The 22332-nt window shown below is 44.1% G+C and overlaps 2 protein-coding genes across 3 annotated transcripts in view; both read left to right on the forward strand.

Moving 5' to 3' along the window:
• LOC130293934 (N-formyl peptide receptor 3-like) overlaps window positions 1–11089 on the forward strand; it is an 80678-nt gene extending 69589 nt beyond the window's left edge. For both annotated transcript variants that reach the window (XM_056543228.1, XM_056543229.1), the window contains one exon: window positions 10903–11089. In XM_056543228.1, coding sequence (XP_056399203.1) covers window positions 10903–11038 — 136 coding nt within the window. In that variant the 3' untranslated portion in view covers window positions 11039–11089. The remainder of the gene's footprint in view (window positions 1–10902) is intronic.
• A 1331-nt stretch (window positions 11090–12420) lies between these two features.
• LOC130294303 (C3a anaphylatoxin chemotactic receptor-like) lies at window positions 12421–13458 on the forward strand. Its single transcript, XM_056543917.1, has one exon. The coding sequence runs from the start codon at window positions 12421–12423 to the stop codon at window positions 13456–13458; it is 1038 nt and encodes a 345-aa protein (XP_056399892.1).
• The last annotated feature ends 8874 nt before the right edge of the window (window positions 13459–22332 follow it).

Below are 22332 nucleotides of genomic sequence, written 5' to 3' on the forward strand. Positions count from 1 at the left end.
CCGGGAGGGACCTTACCTGCCTCTTCAGAGTCTGCTCCGGGCCGGGATCCCCTGCATGGCCGGCGCTCTCCTTCGACGTCATCACGTCGTCGCGCACGCCGTCCTGTCATCCAGTAGGAGCGGCGTGCGTAGCTACGTGATGACGGCGACGGAGAGCGTGGATCCTGGGGAAGAAGACGTCCGGAGCGTCGGGGACAGCACGGGGATGCGGCAACAGCGATGGAGCGACATCCAGGGTAGCAGTGACGAGCGGTGACGGGTCCGGAGCGGCGGGGACATGGAGTATTGCCTCCTATACCAGTGGTCTTCAACCTGCGGACCTCCAGATGTTGCAAAACTACAACTCCCAGCATGCCCGGACAGCCAACGGCTATCCGGGCATGCTGGAAGTTGTAGTTTTGCAACATCTGGAGGTCCGCAGGTTGAAGATCACTGTTGGGTTCAGAATCTTTTTTTTCTAGATTTTGCACCCTTAACCCCTTAAGGACTCAGCCCATTTTGGCCTTAAGGACTCAGACAATTTAATTTTTACGTTTTCATTTTTTCCTCCTCGCCTTCTAAAAATCATAACTCTTTTATATTTCCATCCACAGACTAGTATGAGGGCTTGTTTTTTGCGCGACCAGTTGTCCTTTGTAATGACATAACTCATTATATCATAAAATGTATGGCGCAACCAAAAAACACTATTTTTGTGGGGAAATTAAAAAGAAAAACGCAATTTTGCTAATTTTGGAAGGTTTCGTTTTCACGCCGTACAATTTACGGTAAAAATGGCATGTGTTCTTTATTCTGAGGGTCATTACGATTAAAATGATACCCATGATAACATACTTTTATATTATTGTTGTGCTTAAAAAAAATCACAAACTTTTTAACCAAATTAGTACGTTTATAATCCCTTTATTTTGATGACCTATAACTTTTTTATTTTTCCGTATAAGCGGCGGTATGAGGGCTCATTTTTTGCGCCATGATCTGTAATTTTTTTGATACCACATTTGCATATAAAAAACTTTTAATACATTTTTTATAATTTTTTTTAATGAAATGTATAAAAAAAGTAGCAATTTATGACTTTTTTTTTTTTACGTTCACTTCACGCCGTTCACCGTACGGGATCATTAACATTTTATTTTAATAGTTCGGACATTAACGCACGCGGCCATACCAAATATGTCTATAAAATTTATTTTTTACGCTTTTTGAGGGTAAAATAGGAAAAAACGGACGTTTTACTTTTTTATTGGGGGAGGGGATTTTTCACTTTTTTTTTACTTTTACTTTTACATTTTTTTACATTTTTTTTTACACTTGAATAGTCCCCATAGTGGACTATTCATAGCAATACCATGATTGCTAATACTGATCTGTTCTATGTATAGGACATAGAACAGATCAGTATTATCGGTCATCTACTGCTCTGGTCTGCTCGATCTCAGACCAGAGCAGGAGACGCCGGGAGCCGCACGGAGGAAGGTGAGGGGACCTCCATGCAGCATTATGAATGATCAGATCCCCGCAGCAGCGCTGCGGGCGATCCGATCGTTCATTTAAATCGCGCACTGCCGCAGATGTCGGGATCTGTATTGATCCCGGCACCTGAGGGGTTAATGGCGGACGCCCGCGAGATCGCGGGCGTCGGCCATTGCCGGCGGGTCCCAATGCTTTCGATAGGGGATAAGATGTCTAGGGGCAGAGTACTCCTTTAAGGCAACCATATTATGCTCACCCAAGATCCGTGCGCCAGAATAAGGCTCATTCATGGAACTCGCTATACGTTGTTCATTTGTCTCAGAAACGATATCGCCCAGCGCCAGCTGTGTCTCTCCGCATCGATCTGTGCAGAACAGATGGGAGACCGACTCTGGACTTACACTTTAAAGGGGTACTCCACTGGAAAAAAAAATTCTAAATTAACCGGTGCCAGAAGGTTAAACAGATTTGTAAATTACTTCTGTTTAAAAATCTTAATCCTTCCAGTACTTATCAGCTGCTGTATGCTCCACAGGAAGTTCTTTTCTTTTTGAATTTCCTTTCTGTCTGACCACACTGCTCTCTGCTGCCACCTCTGTCCATTTTAAGAACTGTCCAGAGTAGAAGCAAATCCCCATAGCAAACCTCTCCTGCTCTGGACAGTTCCTAAAACTATTTCTTTGTTTGTTGGTTTCCCTACCACACTTGGACACTGATAGGGTATTCCCGTGGAAACCTTTTTTTTTTTTTTTTTTTTTTTTTAAATCAACTGGTGCCAGAAAGATAAACAAATTTGTAAATCACTTCTATTAAAAAAAATCTTAATCCTTCCTGTACTTTTTAGGGGCTGTATACTAAAGAGAAATCCAAAAAAGAAATGCATTTCCTCTGATGTCATGACCACAGTGCTCTCTGCTGACCTCTGCTGTCCATTTTAGGAACTGTCCAGAGCAGCATATGTTTGCTATGGGGATTTTCTCTTGCTCTGGACAGTTCCTAAAATGGACAGCAGAGGTCAGCAGAGAGCACTGTGGTCATGACATCAGAGGAAATGCATTTCTTTTTTGGATTTCTCTTTAGTATACAGCCCCTAAAAATTACTGGAAGGATTAAGATTTTTTTAATAGAAGTGATTTACAAATCTGTTTATCTTTCTGGCACCAGTTGATTAAAAAAAAAAAAAAAAAAAAAAGTTTTCCACGGGAGTATCCCTTTAAGCGTCACAATTGGGAAACCGAGCTTTTAATGAGCGAAATTTCCACCATTTTAGCATATTTCAACTGTGCTATCGATCCTATATTCTATGTTTTCCTGAGCAAAGGCATTAAGAAAAACTTTGTAAAATCTATACCTAAAAGGGTAGAAATTATCTTGAGTGATCCTGGTGACTTCAATGACGATGGAAATAACACAAATAACAGAACTGTCACGATGCCGGCTGGCAGGTAGTGGATCCTCTGTGCCAGAGAGGGATTGGCGTGGACCGTGCTAGTGGATCGGTTCTAAGTCACTACTGGTTTTCACCAGAGCCCGCCGCAAAGCGGGATGGTCTTGCTGCGGCGGTAGTGACCAGGTCGTATCCACTAGCAACGGCTCAACCTCTCTGGCTGCTGAAGATAGGCGCTGTACAAGGGAGTAGACAGAAGCAAGGTCGGACGTAGCAGAAGGTCGGGGCAGGCAGCAAGGATCGTAGTCAGGGGCAACGGCAGGAGGTCTGGAACACAGGCTAGGAACACACAAGGAACGCTTTCACTGGCACAATGGCAACAAGATCCGGCAGGGAAGTGCAGGGGAAGTGAGGTGATATAGGGAAGTGCACAGGTGAAGACACTAATTGGAATCACTGCGCCAATCAGCGGCGCAGTGGCCCTTTAAATCGCAAAGACCCGGCGCGCGCGCGCCCTAGGGAGCGGGGCCGCGCGCGCCGGGACAGGACCGAGGGAGAGCGAGTCAGGTACGGGAGCCGGGGTGCGCATCGCGAGCGGGCGCTACCCGCATCGCGAATCGCATCCCGGCTGGAAGCAGAATCGCAGCGCCCCGGGTCAGTGGATCTGACCGGAGCGCTGCAGCGGAGAGAGTGTAGCGAGCGCTCCGGGGAGGAGCGGGGACCCGGAGCGCTCGGCGTAACAGTACCCCCCCCCTTGGGTCTCCCCCTCTTTTTAGGGCCTGAGAACCTGAGGAGCAGACTTTTATCTAGGATGTTGTCCTCAGGTTCCCAGGATCTCTCTTCAGGACCACAACCCTCCCAGTCCACTAAAAAAAAAGTTTTCCCTCTGACCTTTTTAGAGGCTAAGATCTCTTTGACAGAGAAGATGTCCGAGGAGCCGGAAACAGGAGTGGGAGGAACAGATTTGGGAGAAAAACGGTTGAGGATGAGTGGTTTAAGAAGAGAGACGTGAAAGGCATTAGGGATACGAAGAGAAGGAGGAAGAAGAAGTTTGTAAGAGACAGGATTAATTTGACACAAAATTTTGAAAGGACCAAGATAGCGTGGTCCCAACTTGTAGCTAGGGACACGGAAGCGGACATATTTAGCGGAGAGCCATACCTTGTCTCCAGGGGAAAAAACGGGAGGAGCTCTTCTTTTCTTATCCGCGAACCTCTTCATGCGTGATGAAGCCTGTAAGAGAGAATTTTGGGTCTCTCTCCATATAATGGAAAGGTCACGAGAAATTTCATCCACAGCGGGCAGACCAGAGGGCAAGGGGGTAGGGAGGGGGGGAAGAGGGTGACGGCCGTACACCACGAAAAATGGGGATTTGGAGGAAGATTCAGAGACTCTGAAGTTATACGAGAATTCGGCCCATGGAAGGAGATCTGCCCAGTCATCCTGGCGGGAGGAAACAAAATGTCGCAAATAATCACCCAAGACTTGGTTAATTCTTTCTACTTGTCCATTGGACTGGGGATGATATGCAGAAGAAAAATTTAATTTAATCTTGAGTTGTTTACAGAGAGCCCTCCAGAATTTAGACACGAATTGGACGCCTCTATCCGAGACGATCTGCGTAGGCAACCCGTGGAGACGAAAAATGTGTACAAAAAATTGTTTAGCCAACTGAGGCGCTGAAGGAAGACCAGGAAGAGGGATGAAATGTGCCATTTTGGAGAATCGATCAACGACCACCCAAATAACAGTGTTGCCACGGGAAGGGGGTAAATCAGTAATAAAATCCATACCAATCAGAGACCAAGGCTGTTCGGGGACAGGCAGGGGATGAAGAAAACCAGCGGGCTTCTGGCGAGGAGTCTTATCCCGGGCACAGATAGTGCAGGCTCGCACAAAGTCCACGACATCCGTCTCCAGAGTCGGCCACCAATAGAAGCGGGAGATGAGTTGCACAGATTTCTTGATGCCCACATGACCAGCGAGATGGGAGGAGTGACCCCATTTGAGGATTCCGAGGCGTTGGCGTGGAGAAACAAAGGTCTTTCCTGGAGGAGTTTGCCTGATGGAGGCTGGAGAAGTGGAGATCAGGCAGTCAGGTGGAATGATGTGTTGCGGAGAGAGTTCAACTTCTGAGGCATCCGAGGAACGAGAGAGAGCATCGGCCCTAATGTTCTTATCGGCAGGACGAAAGTGAATCTCAAAATTAAATCGGGCAAAGAACAGAGACCACCGGGCCTGGCGAGGATTCAGCCGTTGGGCAGACTGGAGGTAGGAGAGGTTCTTGTGGTCGGTGTAAATAATAACTGGAAATCTTGATCCCTCCAGCAGATGCCTCCATTCCTCAAGTGCTAATTTAATGGCTAGAAGCTCTCGATCCCCGATGGAGTAGTTCCTCTCCGCCGGAGAGAAGGTCCTAGAAAAAAAACCACAAGTGACAGCATGCCCGGAAGAATTTTTTTGTAAAAGAACAGCTCCAGCTCCCACTGAGGAGGCATCAACCTCCAATAGGAAGGGTTTGGAAGGGTCAGGTCTGGAGAGCACGGGAGCCGAAGAAAAGGCAGACTTGAGTCGTTTAAAGGCGTCTTCCGCTTGAGGAGGCCAAGACTTGGGATCGGCATTTTTTTTGGTTAAAGCCACGATAGGAGCCACAACGGTAGAAAAATGTGGAATAAATTGCCTGTAATAATTGGCGAACCCCAAAAAGCGTTGGATAGCACGGAGTCCGGAGGGGCGTGGCCAATCTAAGACGGCAGAGAGTTTGTCTGGATCCATTTGTAGTCCCTGGCCAGAGACCAAATATCCTAGAAAAGGAAGAGATTGGCATTCAAACAGACATTTCTCAATTTTGGCATAGAGTTGATTGTCACGAAGTCTCTGAAGAACCATACGGACATGCTGGCGGTGTTCTTCTAGATTGGCAGAAAAAATTAGGATATCGTCCAGATATACAACAACACAGGAGTATAACAGATCACGAAAAATTTCATTGACAAAGTCTTGGAAGACAGCAGGGGCGTTGCACAGGCCAAAGGGCATGACCAGATACTCAAAGTGTCCATCTCTGGTGTTAAACGCCGTTTTCCACTCATCCCCCTCTCTGATGCGGATGAGGTTATAGGCGCCTCTTAAGTCCAATTTAGTAAAGATGTGGGCACCTTGGAGGCGATCAAAGAGTTCAGAGATGAGGGGTAGGGGGTAGCGGTTCTTAACCGTGATTTTATTAAGACCGCGGTAGTCAATGCAAGGACGTAGGGAGCCATCTTTTTTGGACACAAAGAAAAATCCGGCTCCGGCAGGAGAGGAGGATTTACGGATAAAGCCCTTTTTTAAATTTTCCTGGACATACTCAGACATGGCAAGAGTCTCTGGGGCAGAGAGAGGATAAATTCTGCCCCGGGGTGGAGTAGTACCCGGGAGGAGGTCGATAGGGCAATCATAAGGCCTGTGAGGAGGTAGAGTCTCAGCTTGTTTTTTGCAGAAAACATCCGCGAAGTCCATATAGGCCTTAGGGAGACCGGTTACTGAGGGAACCACAGAGTCACGGCAAGGGTTACTGGGAACCGGTCTTAGACAGTCCTTGGAACAAGAGGGCCCCCAACTCTTGATCTCCCCAGTGGACCAATCCAGGGTTGGGGAATGAAGTTGAAGCCAGGGAAGTCCAAGGAGAATTTCCGAGGTGCAATTGGGGAGGACCAAAAGTTCAATCCTCTCGTGATGAGATCCGATGCTCATTAGAAGGGGCTCCGTGCGGAAGCGTATGGTACAGTCCAATCTTTCATTGTTTACACAATTGATGTAAAGGGGTCTGGCGAGACTGGTCACTGGGATGTTGAACCTGTTGACGAGAGAGGCCAAAATAAAATTTCCTGCAGATCCAGAGTCCAAGAAGGCCACGGTAGAGAAGGAGAAGGCAGAGGCAGACATCCGCACAGGCACAGTAAGACGTGGAGAAGCAGAGTAGACATCAAGGACTGTCTCACCTTTGTGCGGAGTCAGCGGACGTCTTTCCAGGCGGGGAGGACGGATAGGACAATCCCTCAGGAAGTGTTCGGTACTAGCACAGTACAGGCAGAGGTTCTCCATGCGGCGTCGTGTCCTCTCTTGAGGTGTCAGGCGAGACCGGTCGACCTGCATAGCCTCCACGGCGGGAGGCACAGGAACAGATTGCAGGGGACCAGAGGAGAGAGGAGCCGAGGAGAAGAAACGCCTCGTGCGAACAGAGTCCATATCTTGGCGGAGCTCCTGACGCCTTTCGGAAAAACGCATGTCAATGCGAGTGGCTAGGTGAATAAGTTCATGTAGATTAGCAGGAATTTCTCGTGCGGCCAGAACATCTTTAATGTTGCTGGATAGGCCTTTTTTAAAGGTCGCGCAGAGGGCCTCATTATTCCAGGATAATTCTGAAGCAAGAGTACGGAATTGTACGGCATACTCGCCAACGGAAGAATTACCCTGGACCAGGTTCAACAGGGCAGTCTCAGCAGAAGAGGCTCGGGCAGGTTCCTCAAAGACACTTCGGATTTCCGAGAAGAAGGAGTGTACAGAGGCAGTGACGGGGTCATTGCGGTCCCAGAGCGGTGTGGCCCATGACAGGGCTTTTCCGGACAGAAGGCTGACTACGAAAGCCACCTTAGACCTTTCAGTGGGAAACAGGTCCGACATCATCTCCAGATGCAGGGAACATTGGGAAAGAAAGCCACGGCAAAACTTAGAGTCCCCATCAAATTTATCCGGCAAGGATAGGCGTAGCCCAGGAGCGGCCACTCGCTGCGGAGGAGGTGCAGGAGCTGGCGGAGGAGATGACTGCTGAAGCTGTGGTAGTAACTGTTGTAGCATAACGGTCAGTTGAGACAGCTGTTGGCCTTGTTGCGCTATCTGTTGTGACTGCTGGGCGACCACCGTGGTGAGGTCAGCGACAACTGGCAGAGGAACTTCAGCGGGATCCATGGCCGGATCTACTGTCACGATGCCGGCTGGCAGGTAGTGGATCCTCTGTGCCAGAGAGGGATTGGCGTGGACCGTGCTAGTGGATCGGTTCTAAGTCACTACTGGTTTTCACCAGAGCCCGCCGCAAAGCGGGATGGTCTTGCTGCGGCGGTAGTGACCAGGTCGTATCCACTAGCAACGGCTCAACCTCTCTGGCTGCTGAAGATAGGCGCGGTACAAGGGAGTAGACAGAAGCAAGGTCGGACGTAGCAGAAGGTCGGGGCAGGCAGCAAGGATCGTAGTCAGGGGCAACGGCAGGAGGTCTGGAACACAGGCTAGGAACACACAAGGAACGCTTTCACTGGCACAATGGCAACAAGATCCGGCAGGGAAGTGCAGGGGAAGTGAGGTGATATAGGGAAGTGCACAGGTGAAGACACTAATTGGAATCACTGCGCCAATCAGCGGCGCAGTGGCCCTTTAAATCGCAAAGACCCGGCGCGCGCGCGCCCTAGGGAGCGGGGCCGCGCGCGCCGGGACAGGACCGAGGGAGAGCGAGTCAGGTACGGGAGCCGGGGTGCGCATCGCGAGCGGGCGCTACCCGCATCGCGAATCGCATCCCGGCTGGAAGCAGAATCGCAGCGCCCCGGGTCAGTGGATCTGACCGGAGCGCTGCAGCGGAGAGAGTGTAGCGAGCGCTCCGGGGAGGAGCGGGGACCCGGAGCGCTCGGCGTAACAAGAACTAATGCATTGGTTATTAATTTGTAATATAAGCAACCGGTGGTTGCTTATACTAATGTGTAAATGATATGTTTGTCAGAATTATAGTAGTTACATAGTTTCGTAGTTCAAAATAAACATATGTCCATCAAGTTCAATGAAGGAGGAGAAGGGAAGGGGTGTTGGAGATGTTTGTCAGTAGAGTATTATCGAAAGAGAATTTTGTAAACGATATAAATAAAGTTAAAATGAAAACAAAAATGTTTGCAAATGTGCTTAATGTAGACGATAACAATTACTGTATCTAGACATTGTATCTCATCATGTTCTCAGCAGTTTGTCACTGAGGACATAGATCTCATCCTCTTATCGAGATCCCCACTGAGAACACCACAGGAAACAATTTTTCTTACTTCCAAAAAGAGTATTGTGTGATATCGTAACTCCGAAGCTACATGGCCCGTGAATTCTTATGGTATCCAGTACCAGGGTAAGAGTTCAAGAATTTTCTTAAAGGGAACCTGTCAGGTCCCTTAAAGGGGTACTTAAAGGGGAAAATACATATTTTTTTAAATCTACCGGTTCCAGAAAGTTAAACAGATTAGTAAATTACTTCTCTTAAAGAATCTTAATGCTTCCTATACTTATCAGCTGCTGTATGCTCCACAGGAAGTTCTTTTCTTTTTGAATTTCCTGTCTGTCTGACCACAGTGCTCTCTGTTGACACCTCTGTCCATGTCAGGAACTGTCCAGAGCAGGAGAGGTTTGCTATGGGGATTTGCTCCTACTCTGGACAGTTTCTAAAACGGACAGAGGTGGATCATACAGCAGCTGATAAGTACTAGAAGAATAATTTTTTTTAATAGAAGTGATTTACAAATCTGTTTAACTTTCTGGCACCAGTTGATGTGTTTATTGTGTCCTCACAACATAAGGTGCGACATTTGGGAGACCTCTCATGCTTGAGAAAGGAGACGAGAGGTCTCCGAAACGTCGCACCTTATGTTGTGAGGACACAATAAACACTGCCCTTTATGGAATTCTACGTGTGCTGCCATCTTTTCTATTGGATATCTATCTATCTATCTCATATCTATCTATCTCTTACCTATCCATAAATCTCATATCTATCTATCTATCTCATATCTATCTATCTGTCTATCTCATATCTATCTATCTCATATCTATCTATCTCATATCTATCTATCTATCTCATATCTATCTATCTGTCTATCTCATATCTAACTAATATCTATCTATCTATCTATCTATCTATCTATCTATCTCATATCTATCTATCTATCTATCTCATACATATCTCATATCTATCTATCTATCTATCTCATATCTATCTATCTATCTATCTAACATCCAATGATTCCACAGCACACAGGAGTTTATCCAAAAAAAAGAGAGAAGGTGATTTATTCCATTCCCAGTGTTACAAAATTAGTGCTACGTTTCAGCAGCCTCACGCCGCCATTTTCATTTGGCGGCGTGAGGCTGCTGAAACGTAGCACTTATTTTGTAACACTGGGAATGGAATAAATCACCTTCTCTCTTTTTTTGGATAAACTCCTGTGTGCTGTGGAATCATTGGATGTTATATACTGAAGGAGTCCTTCACCTAGACTCTGACCTCTGCGAGCACCTCTTCATTTATTTTTCTACATTTTTAAATTTGTAGTTGTGCTGTTCTGTTTGGGATTATCTATCTATCTATATATATATCTCATATCTATCTATTTATCTATCTATCTATTTCATATATATCTATCTATTTATCTATCTATCTATTTCATATCTATCTATCTCATATCTATCTATCCACATCATATCTATCTCATATCTATCTATCTATCTCATATCTATCTATTTATCTATCTATCTATTTCATATATATCTATCTATTTATCTATCTATCTATTTCATATCTATCTATCTCATATCTATCTATCCACATCATATCTATCTCATATCTATCTATCTATTTATCTCATATCTATCTATCTATCTATCTATCTCATATCTATCTATCTATCTCATATCTATCTATCTATCTATCTATCTCATATCTATCTATCTATCTCATATCTATCTATCTATCTCATATCTATCTATCTATCTCACATCTATCTGTCTCATATCTATTTATCTATCTATCTCATATCTATCTCATTTCTATCTATCTATCTATCTATCTATCTATCTATCTCATATCTATCTATCTCATATCTATCTATCTATCTCATATCTATCTATCTATCTCATATCTATCTATCTATCTATCTGTAAACCAACAATGTCATATGCGGAGCCCAGTGCAGTTACATTATCTAACCATCTGTTCGTAACGTTCTCTCCATCATGTGTTTCTCTATAACAACCAGTAAGACAAATCTACGACATGTAACATCTGTACATCAGGAAGTCAACGCTACATATATCATCATACGAGCCAAAGAGAAGAACAATTCTTACTATAAGAAGAGAAGTAGAAGGAAACCTAAAGTGCCTGTGATATAAGGAGATCTTCTACGGGACAATCTGCTTCTTTTCAAGGATTTAGAGTAAAGGTAAGTTGCTGTTCAGCCTCAGCGTTTCTTGGTCGTTTTTTATGCTTTTGTTGACTGTATATTTAAATTGTCTCAGTAAAGACATTCTATAAAAAAAAATTGACAAACACTTTTGAAAAGTGGTCAGATCTGGGGTCCAACGGAGGACGGTCCACCATAGTTTATAGAATCCTCCAATGGACCCCAGATCTGACATCAAAATGAGCCACAAAGTGCCCCAATAGAGACAGTCACTTACCATAAGGGTTTATTTCTAAGGGGATAATTTACAAATAATCTATTAGATGTTATTGATGATATGTCAGTGGGTAAATTTAAGAATGAAGTTTACAGTGCAATTCGAAGCGGACATGTAAATGTTCTGTATAGATGGAGGGTGGACCTCTCAATCATGTCCTTTTGTGGATCTATGAAAACCCAATTTTGACATGAATTGTAGTCAAAGGAGTTGAGTTGGAATACCATGTACAACCTTAGCGTGAAACAGGTGTTGTGCTGTTTTGGAATAAAATGACCATTTAAAGGAAAACTGTAGTGGTGTATAACTTGGGACCGGGGACCCCCCCCCCCGCCCCCCCATCACCTGTACGGGGTAAACATTCGGATAGGGGAGAAGTTAAACACCACTAAAGTTTTAAATCCTCTCCAACTCATTTCATTGGACCTAGGACTTGTGGTTAAATGGACTCCATCTGGTCAGTAAGGTTTCAAGAAGTTGTTCTTCATGGGCTAGTGTCTTTCTCCAATTAAAGTTGCTCGTTTGTAGCATTAGTCTATCTGCGCATGCTGAGAATTGTAGTTTCACAATGGCTGGAGAGCTACATGCTGGAGACCATCAGGCACAACACAGTTATACGCCTAATAATGCAAAAAATATTACTAGGTGAAAAGACAAATTGTGCATAGTACAATGGTTACAAGACCATAAAAAGACAAAAGGTTGTTTAGCGTAAAGGAAAAATTTATATAAATTATAGAAAATGTAGAAAATGAATGAAGTCGCACACACCGGAATATGTCTTCAGCGTAAGTTCCATGGCGGGGAGCGAGAGTCGGCAAGCTCTCAGAGGCGGGGCACACCACTGATAGGCTACTAGTTTCGCGTCACCTGCAGACGCTTCTTCTGTCCCCTAGATCTCTAACATGACCCCACCCTACTATATACCATGTATAATACTGGTGTCCGCTTATGTACTGGACAAACCCTTGGGCTCCTTTAGGCACCAGGGTCCAGATACCACTAAGTTTCCTATAAATATGTCCCACTTCTCCCCATCACTTGCTTTTGGCCTGAAACTTTTTTTTTCTTCATCCTTTCACAGGAGAAAAATCATGGACTCCTCCGAAGAAGATTATGACATTGATAATACAAACTCCACTGAAGACATTTGGGATGGATTTGATGAAATAGATTCATATTTCACGAGGCAGCAACACTTTGATATAGCCCGTGTGGTGTTATTTACAATCACCGCCATTGTGGGAATGGTTGGCAATGGCTTAGTAATCTGGATCACTGGATTTAAAATGAAGAAGAGTGTGAGTGCGGTTTGGTTCCTCAACTTGGCCGTTGCCGATTTCATATCTTCTCTCTTCCTTCTGTTATATATCATAGAATGGGCTTTCCCATTCTTTTCGATGCATAGTTTCATCTTATGCACTGTACGTTTTTTCATACTGTCTTTAAACATGATGACTAGTGTCTACTTCCTGATGGTCATCAGTCTTGACCGGTGTGTGTCCACCATGTGGCCGCTTTGGACCAGGATACACCGAAAAATCAAACCAGCCCGAATTATTTCAGGAATCATTTGGGTGTTCTGCCTTGTGAGCGGCTTCATGTACGAGGCTTATCATTTTTCTGATCGTATTCAGTTTGAGTGTTTACAAAAGCGTTATCTCGTCGATAGTGGAGAACCTAGACAAAAGCACATCACCAGAATGATTGTCTTGTTTGTTTTGCCCTTTACCATCATTTTAGCTTCTTATGGTTTTGTTGCCTTCAAATTAAGGGCCAGAAGAAGATGGCACAAGTCCAACCGGCCATTCAGAGTCATCATTGCCCTGGTCCTTTGCTTCTTCATCTGTTGGTTTCCCTTTCACATGTCTTCAGTTACACCAGATGTTAATAAGACTTTCAAAGGTTGGTGGAAGAATGTTCTCAAGGAAGAAATATGTTTATTTCTTGCCTATTTAAACAGTTGTCTTAATCCCATCATCTACGTCTTACTAAGCCAACAAGTGAAGACAAAGACCTTACAGAACAGAATAGAAAGCGCGGTGACGGGACACAACGATCTCCACGATGATGATGATGAAATATCTAGTACAACCCATAGAACTAGAGGGCAATCTTCATCAGCATTTTAACGATCTCTTCTCTCTAATTATAAGGGACAGCAACCAAGTAAACGCAGCAGCACTCCAGCGTAGTGAAGAATAGTGACTTTTATTTATCACCAAAATGCAATAGCGACGTTTCAACCACCTCACGTGGCCGTCCTCCAGGACGGCCACGTGAGGTGGTTGAAACGTCGCTATTGCATTTTGGTGATAAATAAAAGTCACTATTCTTCACTACGCTGGAGTGCTGCTGCGTTTACTTGGTTGCTGTATCTAATCGGGGCCCGAGGACCAGGGCCCATCCACAGCCTGCACCCACTGCACCTAGTTCAACTTTAGAGTGCTGCTCCACCTGCTTCTCTAATTATAAGGGAGCTATCCATAATATTATATCATTGTAAATATTTTTTTGTACCCGTACCCCATTCCACACAGTATAATAGGAAGGGATTTTCTTTAGTTAGTTAGGGTTAGTATTGTACATTTAAATAGGGCCTCACCTGTACCCCTTTCTCCTATCCCCTTATTTTGTGTAGGTCACCACAGACCTATGAGGTTTTATATGGTTTGATGTTTTATAGTAAATGGATTTGGATATATCTTGCCTCATTGGTTTTCTTCTGTAGGACTTTTTATAATTTTTACTACCAAGGGCTATATTTATATCTTATTAGGTGTGGATAACCTATATATTTAGCCATTTTTGATTCTTAATATGTATATATTATCAATATTCTTTACCATTTTACCTACCAGTTATTGGAGTGTAAAAGGAATAAGGGTTTCAGGAAAAATGTTCCTTAAAGGGGTACTCCCACCCTAGACATCTTATCCCCTATCCAAAGGATAGGGGATAATATGTCTGATCTCGGGGGTCCCGCCGCTGGGGACCCCCCCAGTATTGCATGCGGCACCCACCTGTTTTTTTGTGCGGAAGCGCTGGAGGGTCTGAGTCGCGACTACGGAAACGGAAGTCCGTGACGTCAGGACTCCACCCCCGTGTGACGTCCCGCCCGTCCCCTCAATGCAAGTCTATGGGAGGGGGCGTGACGGCTGGGACCCCTGAGATCAGACATCTTATCCCCTATCCTTTGGATAGGGGATAAGATGTCTAGGGTGGGAGTACCCCTTTAAAGGAGAAGTCTCATCCTCAATGTTACTAAAAAAGTTATCCCCTACCCACAGTAGAGGGTATAGGTTTTAGATAATGGGGGGAGAGGGTTGGGCTTGTGGGGGTGTCCAACTGTTGGGGCCCCTGCGATTGTCTGTACCGAGCTCCAGCTCTCCCCCAGAGCGGCTCATCACGACCTCCACCTGGAGCGGGGCCTGCCACGCCCCCAATATACCTCAATGGAGAGCCGTTCGGCAATCTTCGGCTCTCATAGATATATATGGAGGGAGTGTGGTGTGCCGATCTGGGGGAGAGCTGGGGTACCATACAGACGATCAACGGGGGCCCCAACAGTCAGACCCCCCATGATCCTGCGGATAGGGGATACGTTTTTTTGTAACATTGAGCATGAGACTTCTTCCTTAATTCCACTTTTCAAGTTACTCCAATAGGTCATGATTTGATTATAGAAGAAGAATTTCTCTATTAGATGTTGTCTGATGGACCATGGCACCATGTCTTTTGTTTCTGTCAGGTGTCTCATGTCGAGCATAAAAAAAACCTTCCTATAATTTTGGACACACCAAATGGCCTCATACTTATGAGTGTCCTACAATGGCTCAATACAACTTGGACAATAAATAAAGCCAAAGCATCTCGATATGGATGAGCCGTGATACTAACAAAACCCTGAAAATTGGACCTGGTTGTAGATGGTGGGGGATGGGGCGGTATCTTAGCAATTATATAAAATAGTGGAAAAAACATCACTGGGGATGTAGAAGGGGATGTGGGAGATTATCTATAACCTCTATGCCAACCACTGCGAAAACTTTCTACCAAAAAGACACCTCCGTGGTAGACTTTCCTGTCTGAGGGGCCCACGAATACAAGTTTATAGGAAATAAATTGAAGATCTTAATGTTTATCTACGAACAGTTCTAATAATGACTATAGATTGTGTGCAGCATTGCAGCTTAGACACATTTAACCCCAAGAGGACAGGCCATGTACATGTAAGTATAGGCCAGGACAAGCACCCTATCACTAAGACATTGTACTGCCTGGGTCCAAGAGTGAAATGCTGCAGTGCATATTCAAGAGCTCCACAACAATATAACACACAATATACTGCATCATATCAGTATCACAGAGCTCCACAACAATATAACACACAATATACTGCATCATATCAGTATCACAGAGCTCCACAACAATATAACACACAATATACTGCATCATATCAGTATCACAGAGCTCCACAACAATATAACACACAATATACTGCATCATATCCGTATCACAGAGCTCCACAACAATATAACACACAATATACTGCATCATATCCGTATCACAGAGCTCAATAGAAATATATCACACAATATACTGCATCATATCCGTATCACAGAGCTCCACAACAATATAACACACAATATACTGCATCATATCCGTATCACAGAGCTCAATAGAAATATATCACACAATATACTGCATCATATCCGTATCACAGAGCTCCACAACAATATAACACACAATATACTGCATCATATCAGTATCACAGAGCTCCACAACAATATAACACACAATATACTGCATCATATCCGTATCACAGAACTCAATGGAAATATATCACACAATATACTGCAACATATCAGTATCACAGAGCTCCACAACAATATAACACACAATATACTGCATCATATCCGTATCACAGAGCTCCACAACAATATAACACACAATATACTGCATCATATCCGTATCACAGAGCTCCACAACAATATAACACACAATATACTGCATCATATCCGTATCACAGAGCTCCACAACAATATAACACACAATATACTGCATCATATCCGTATCACAGAGCTCCACGACAATATAACACACAATATACTGCATCATATCAGTATCACAGAGCTCCACAACAATATAACACACAATATACTGCATCATATCCGTATCACAGAACTCCACAACAATATAACACACAATATACTGCATCATATCCGTATCACAGAGCTCCACAACAATATAACACACAAAATACTGCATCATATCCGTATCACAGAGCTCCACAACAATATAACACACAATATACTGCATCATATCCGTATCACAGAGCTCAATAGAAATATAACACACAATATACTGCATCATATCAGTATCACAGAGCTCCACAACAATATAACACACAATATACTGCATCATATCCGTATCACAGAACGCCACAACAATATAACACACAATATACTGCATTATATCAGTATCACAGAGCTCCACAACAATATAACACACAATATACTGCATCATATCCGTATCACAGAGCTCCACAACAATATAACACACAATATACTGCATCATATCCGTATCACAGAACTCCACAACAATATAACACACAATATACTGCATCATATCCATATCACAGAGCTCCACAACAATATATCACACAATATACTGCATCATATCAGTATCATAGAGCTCCACGACAATATAACACACAATATACTGCATCATATCCATATCACAGAGCTCCACAACAATATAACACACAATATACTGCATCATATCCGTATCACAGAGCTCCACAACAATATAACACACAATATACTGCATCATATCCGTATCACAGAACTCCACAACAATATAACACACAATATACTGCATCATATCAGTATCACAGAGCTCCACAACAATATAACACACAATATACTGCATCATATCCATATCACAGAGCTCCACAACAATATAACACACAATATACTGCATCATATCAGTATCATAGAGCTCCACAACAATATAACACACAATATACTGCATCATATCCGTATCACAGAGCTCCACAACAATATAACACACAATATACTGCAACATATCAGTATCACAGAGCTCCACAACAATATATCACACAATATACTGCATCATATCCGTATCACAGAGCTCCACAACAATATAACACACAATATACTGCATCATATCCGTATCACAGAGCTCAATGGAAATATATCACACAATATACTGCATCATATCAGTATCACAGAACGCCACAGAAGCACAATTCAGTATTTGCACAAGAGGGGGGAAATATGCAATATGGGATGACCTCAAGGGATATAGGGGGTGTACTGGGGTGGTATAGGAACATTTCACCCTAGTAGAACATTTCCAAATATAAAATGTAAAAAAATATACCATATTTAAGCTTCATTTTATGCTCCCTTCTTGAACTCCCCTCATGTCCTGTACTGACTTCTGCTCCAGTCTAACTTAGACTAGAGCAGCAGTCAGGACAGATGATGATGTAGGCCAGGTATGTAGGTAGCTAGATATTTAGGTAGGTAGTAATGCAGCCAGGTATAAAGTTAGGTAACCAGGTAGGTAGTTAGGCAGGCAGGTATATACTTAACCAGGTAGGTAGTTAGGCAGCCAGGTATATAGTTAGCCAGGGAAGTAAGTAGGTAGTTAGTAAATTAGATATATTGTTAGCAAGGGAGGTAGGTAGTTAGGCAGCCAGGTATGTAGTTAGCCAGGTAGGTAGGTAGGTAGATAGGTAGATAGATAGATAGATAAAAAGCCAGGTATATAGTTAGCCAAGTAGGTAGCCAGTGCACATTCATCCCCCCGGAGGATGGAAAAAAAAGCAATGGAAAAAAAAACTCATGTCCCTTGCAGTCATCTCCTCTGGGGCACCGAAGGCCCACAACTTCCTTCCTCCACAGTGCTGGCACCGATGAATGACACCAATGGTACCTGCACTGCGTGCTGTATGGGGGTTGAGGTCACGTCTCCTCTCAGTGTAAGCTACAGATGTGGCTCATACTGAGAGGAGATTTTCAGCTGTATGCACATGAGCCACACATACAGCAAATTGCTTTAGCTTGTAGAGGATCAAGGACAAGTATCCTGGATCCCCAGTACCAGGGGCAGGCCCTTAAACCACATCCGAATGTACCGGCCACCCTGCCTGCCTTCTAAAACTCTTCTCGTGATGGCAATTTGCCACCCATGTGAAGGTGCCGAGGGAACCATTGTAGGGCCATTGTAGGGCCAGCCCTGACAAAAAGTATCCATAGTGCATCATTCATCTCTTTTAAGGTCGAACATTGATCTGAAGGGAATCCCCCTCCAGTAGGGGGCACTGGTAGAGCAAGTTTTTGTCCTTCTGGAAATGAACTTTGCATACTTTATTATGTCCTCATATGTAAAACCATAAAATTCAAAGAAGGTGTCCTTTCTCATGATTGTATCTCATACAGACTGAATAGACTCTTAACCTTAACTGTATATTTTGTTTTCTGACGGATTTGAAGGGGTACTCCTCCGGAAAACATCTTATCCCCCTATGCAAAGGATAGGGGATACGATGTCTAATCTCAGATGCGGCACCCCAGTCATCCGGTGCATGGACCAAACTTTGCTCCGTGCCGGATGACTGGCGACTACAGCTGCCATGCCCCCTCCATTCATGTCTAAGGGAGGAGGTGTCATGGCTTCATACTAGCCGTCACGCCCCCTCCCATAGACATGAATGGAGGGAGCATGGTGTGATGTCCTAGCTTCCGTGTTTTACACCCCCCGCTGCCGGCCCAGAGATCGGGACCACTGTGATCAGACATCTTATCCCCTATCCTGGATAACACGTCTACCATTGGGGCACCCCTTGATATGTTTCCTGAATACGAAATTTTCTACCACTGAGCCACTAATAAAACAAAGGGGGGGGGTTATAAAGGGGCTCAGGTAGTAGACAGGGGGAGAGAAACCAAGGAAAAAAGAGCACACAGGTCAGAAAGATGGGTAATAATGAACAATCATAAAGTCTTTGTAAAGGCATAGAGAGAATATACAGCTCAGACAGCACATTGTAGAGGTTGTACAGGCAAAAGTAGTAAAAAGTGTTAATGACCTATGGATGAGGAGGAGTAGAAAGGAAACCCTTGAATACCGGCGCTGCGACTTAGTCGCAGCTCCGGTATTCAAGGGTTTCCTTTCTACACCTCCTCATCTTATCCACACAACAACCTGGGTCAATTCCTGCAAACCCACTTGGCTCAGCAGCAACGCACCATAGTTGGCACCGGTGTTACTTGCCTCTTATTTCCATATTGAGGTGAGCGGCCATCTATAAGCCCCGTGGGGACATCCCCCGCTTCTTGCACCTCCCACGTATGTCCTGGGGTAATACACGAGGCTCCGCTTGTTGGTCCTTTTTTTTTTCGTTTCTTTTAATCACCTATGGAGAATTTTTTATTTTGCGCCAAGATAAGTGCAAAGCAAAAATGTGTCCATTTTGAATCGCGTCCATTTGAAGACTTGAAAAAGCTGGCGAGAGGCTACTGAAACGTTGTATCTCTACACCATGGAATATACAGCATTTTTGTGCTGCATATATCCATAAGTTATCAACTATTGATTGCCTTGCCAGAATCCTATGACTGCATGCACCTGCTACATCTTTATATTTCCTTTGGATGTTCTGCTTTTATCATATCTATCTATCTATCTATCTCATATCTATCTCATATCTATCTATCCCATATCTATCTATCTATCTCATATATATCTTATATCTTTCTATCTCATATCTATATCATCTCATATCTATCTCATATCTATCTATCTCATATATATCTATCTATCTAACTCATATCTATCTATCTCTCTCTCTCATATCTAGCTATCCCATATCTATCTATCTATCTATCTACAGCAAAAACAAGATGGTTGCAGCACTCCAGAGATAGAAAAAATAAAGTGGCTTTTATTCCATTTACAAATACAGTGCAACGTTTCAGCTGCCCATGCAGCCTTTTTCAAGCATGGGCAGCTGAAACGTTGCACCGTATTTGTAAATGGAATAAAAGCCACTTAATTTTTTCTATCTCTGGAGTGCTGCAACCATCTTGTTTTTGCTGTATCTGGATTGGGGTCATATACCAGGCAGTGGGGTAACAATACATTTGAGGGCCCCCCAGTGAGATTTTTTGAGGAGGCCCCTAAGCTCCTCCCCCGCAAGGTATGCCACGCCCACACCAATATATCCCACCCATCACAAATTACTCTGCCCATACTGATATGTACTGCCATAGGCATTTTCTATGGACTTATGAAGAGCATCTGTAGGTAATTCTTACATTTGTTTTTGCAGCGAAGCGGCACACAATTCTCGGTAAGGGGCCCACGAGCGGCAGCGCAGTGCAGCGCCAGCGGCACACACAGGGCCATGTTTAATTTTAATTGGACCCTGGGCAAGCAATTTTTTTTGGGCCCCCCGGTCCCCCACCCCCACCTCCATCCCACACACACTCGAGATCAGTACAAGATCAGTAATGTAATGTATGTACACAGTGACCTGACCAGCAGAATAGTGAGTACAGCTCTGGAGTATAATACAGGATATAACTCAGGATCAGTACAGGATAAGTAATGTAATGTATGTACACAGTGACCCCACCAGCAGAATAGTGAGTACAGCTCTGGAGGATAATACAGGATATAACTCAGGATCAGTACAGGATAAGTAATGTAATGTATGTACACAGTGATCTCACCAGCAGAATAGTGAGTACAGCTCTGGGGTATAATACAGGATATAACTCAGGATCAGTACAGGATAAGTAATGTAATGTATGTACCTTTGCCCCTTTGCCCCGCATTAAAGACGGGCCTGGGCACACAATTCTTTCATGAGGCCGGGCAGGGGCGTACCTAGAGCATTTGGCACCCGGGGCGGACCCTTTGTTTAGCACCCCCCCCACACACACACACACACCCTTAATTACAACCCCCTCCCCCCCTTTATTTACCCCCTCCCCCCCCCTTAATTACACCCCCTCCCAGGAGCGGACTGAAAACACTCAGGGCCCATGGACCAAAAAAAAGCAAGGGCCCCTGCTAGGCTCTGCAGCTCGTCAATCTTCTGCCACGCCCCTATTCCACCTAAATCCCACACACAATAAACTAAAATTTATATATATAAGAAACACTTTAACATAGGTAAATTTCCATGATCAATAATACTGGTATACAAGGAGTAAATATATACCACCACACAATAACTGGAGAATACCGCCATACTGTACTGAATAATACCACTATACACAGACCAGTATACTATAAAGGATCTGTATACAATATAAGTGATTATATACTGGACCATATGGTGGCAGATATCAGCTGTACACAAGATCTGTATACCATATAAGTGATTACAGTTACATTTTGGGACTCACAATTACGTCTTTTCTGATCAGCGGCGTCCTCTTTCCTTTTCTTCTCCGTCCGGATAAGACCGCCATGTGGATCTCTTAACATCTGCAGGAAAAACATGTCAGACTCTGCATATATTCAGTGCCCTCCCCTCCTCTACACATTCTTTCCATCTATAGGCCCACAAACTGTAATAATGCCCTCCTTGGTGTCCTGCACAGTAAACGGGCAGGTAGGTAGGTAGCCAGGTAAATAGGTAACTAGGTAGGTGGATCAGGAAGCCAGATATGTAGGTCGGTAGGGGGCTAGCTAGGTAGTTAGGCAGCCATGTATGAAGGTCAGGTATGTACATAGTTAGGTAGCTGGGTATGTAGGTAAGTAGTTAGGCATCCAGGTATAAAGTTAGGTAGCCCCCCTTCCCTGTAGGTATAGGCAACAGAGTTAAACTCCCTTCCCAAAAGGTATAGAAACAGAGTTAACCCCCCTTTCCCCGTAGGTATAAGCAGAGTTAAAAAAAAACCTCCCCCTGTTTCCCATAGGCATAGGCAGAGTTAAACCCCTTTTTTCCCATAGGTATAGGC

Source organism: Hyla sarda, chromosome 10 (genome assembly GCF_029499605.1).
Source record: "Hyla sarda isolate aHylSar1 chromosome 10, aHylSar1.hap1, whole genome shotgun sequence".
In the NCBI taxonomy this organism is placed as follows: domain Eukaryota; kingdom Metazoa; phylum Chordata; class Amphibia; order Anura; family Hylidae; genus Hyla; species Hyla sarda.

Coding starts and splice junctions, on each gene's coding strand:
- LOC130294303 (XM_056543917.1), top strand. CDS start 12,421: ATGGACTCCTCCGAAGAAGATTATGACATTGATAATACAAACTCCACT.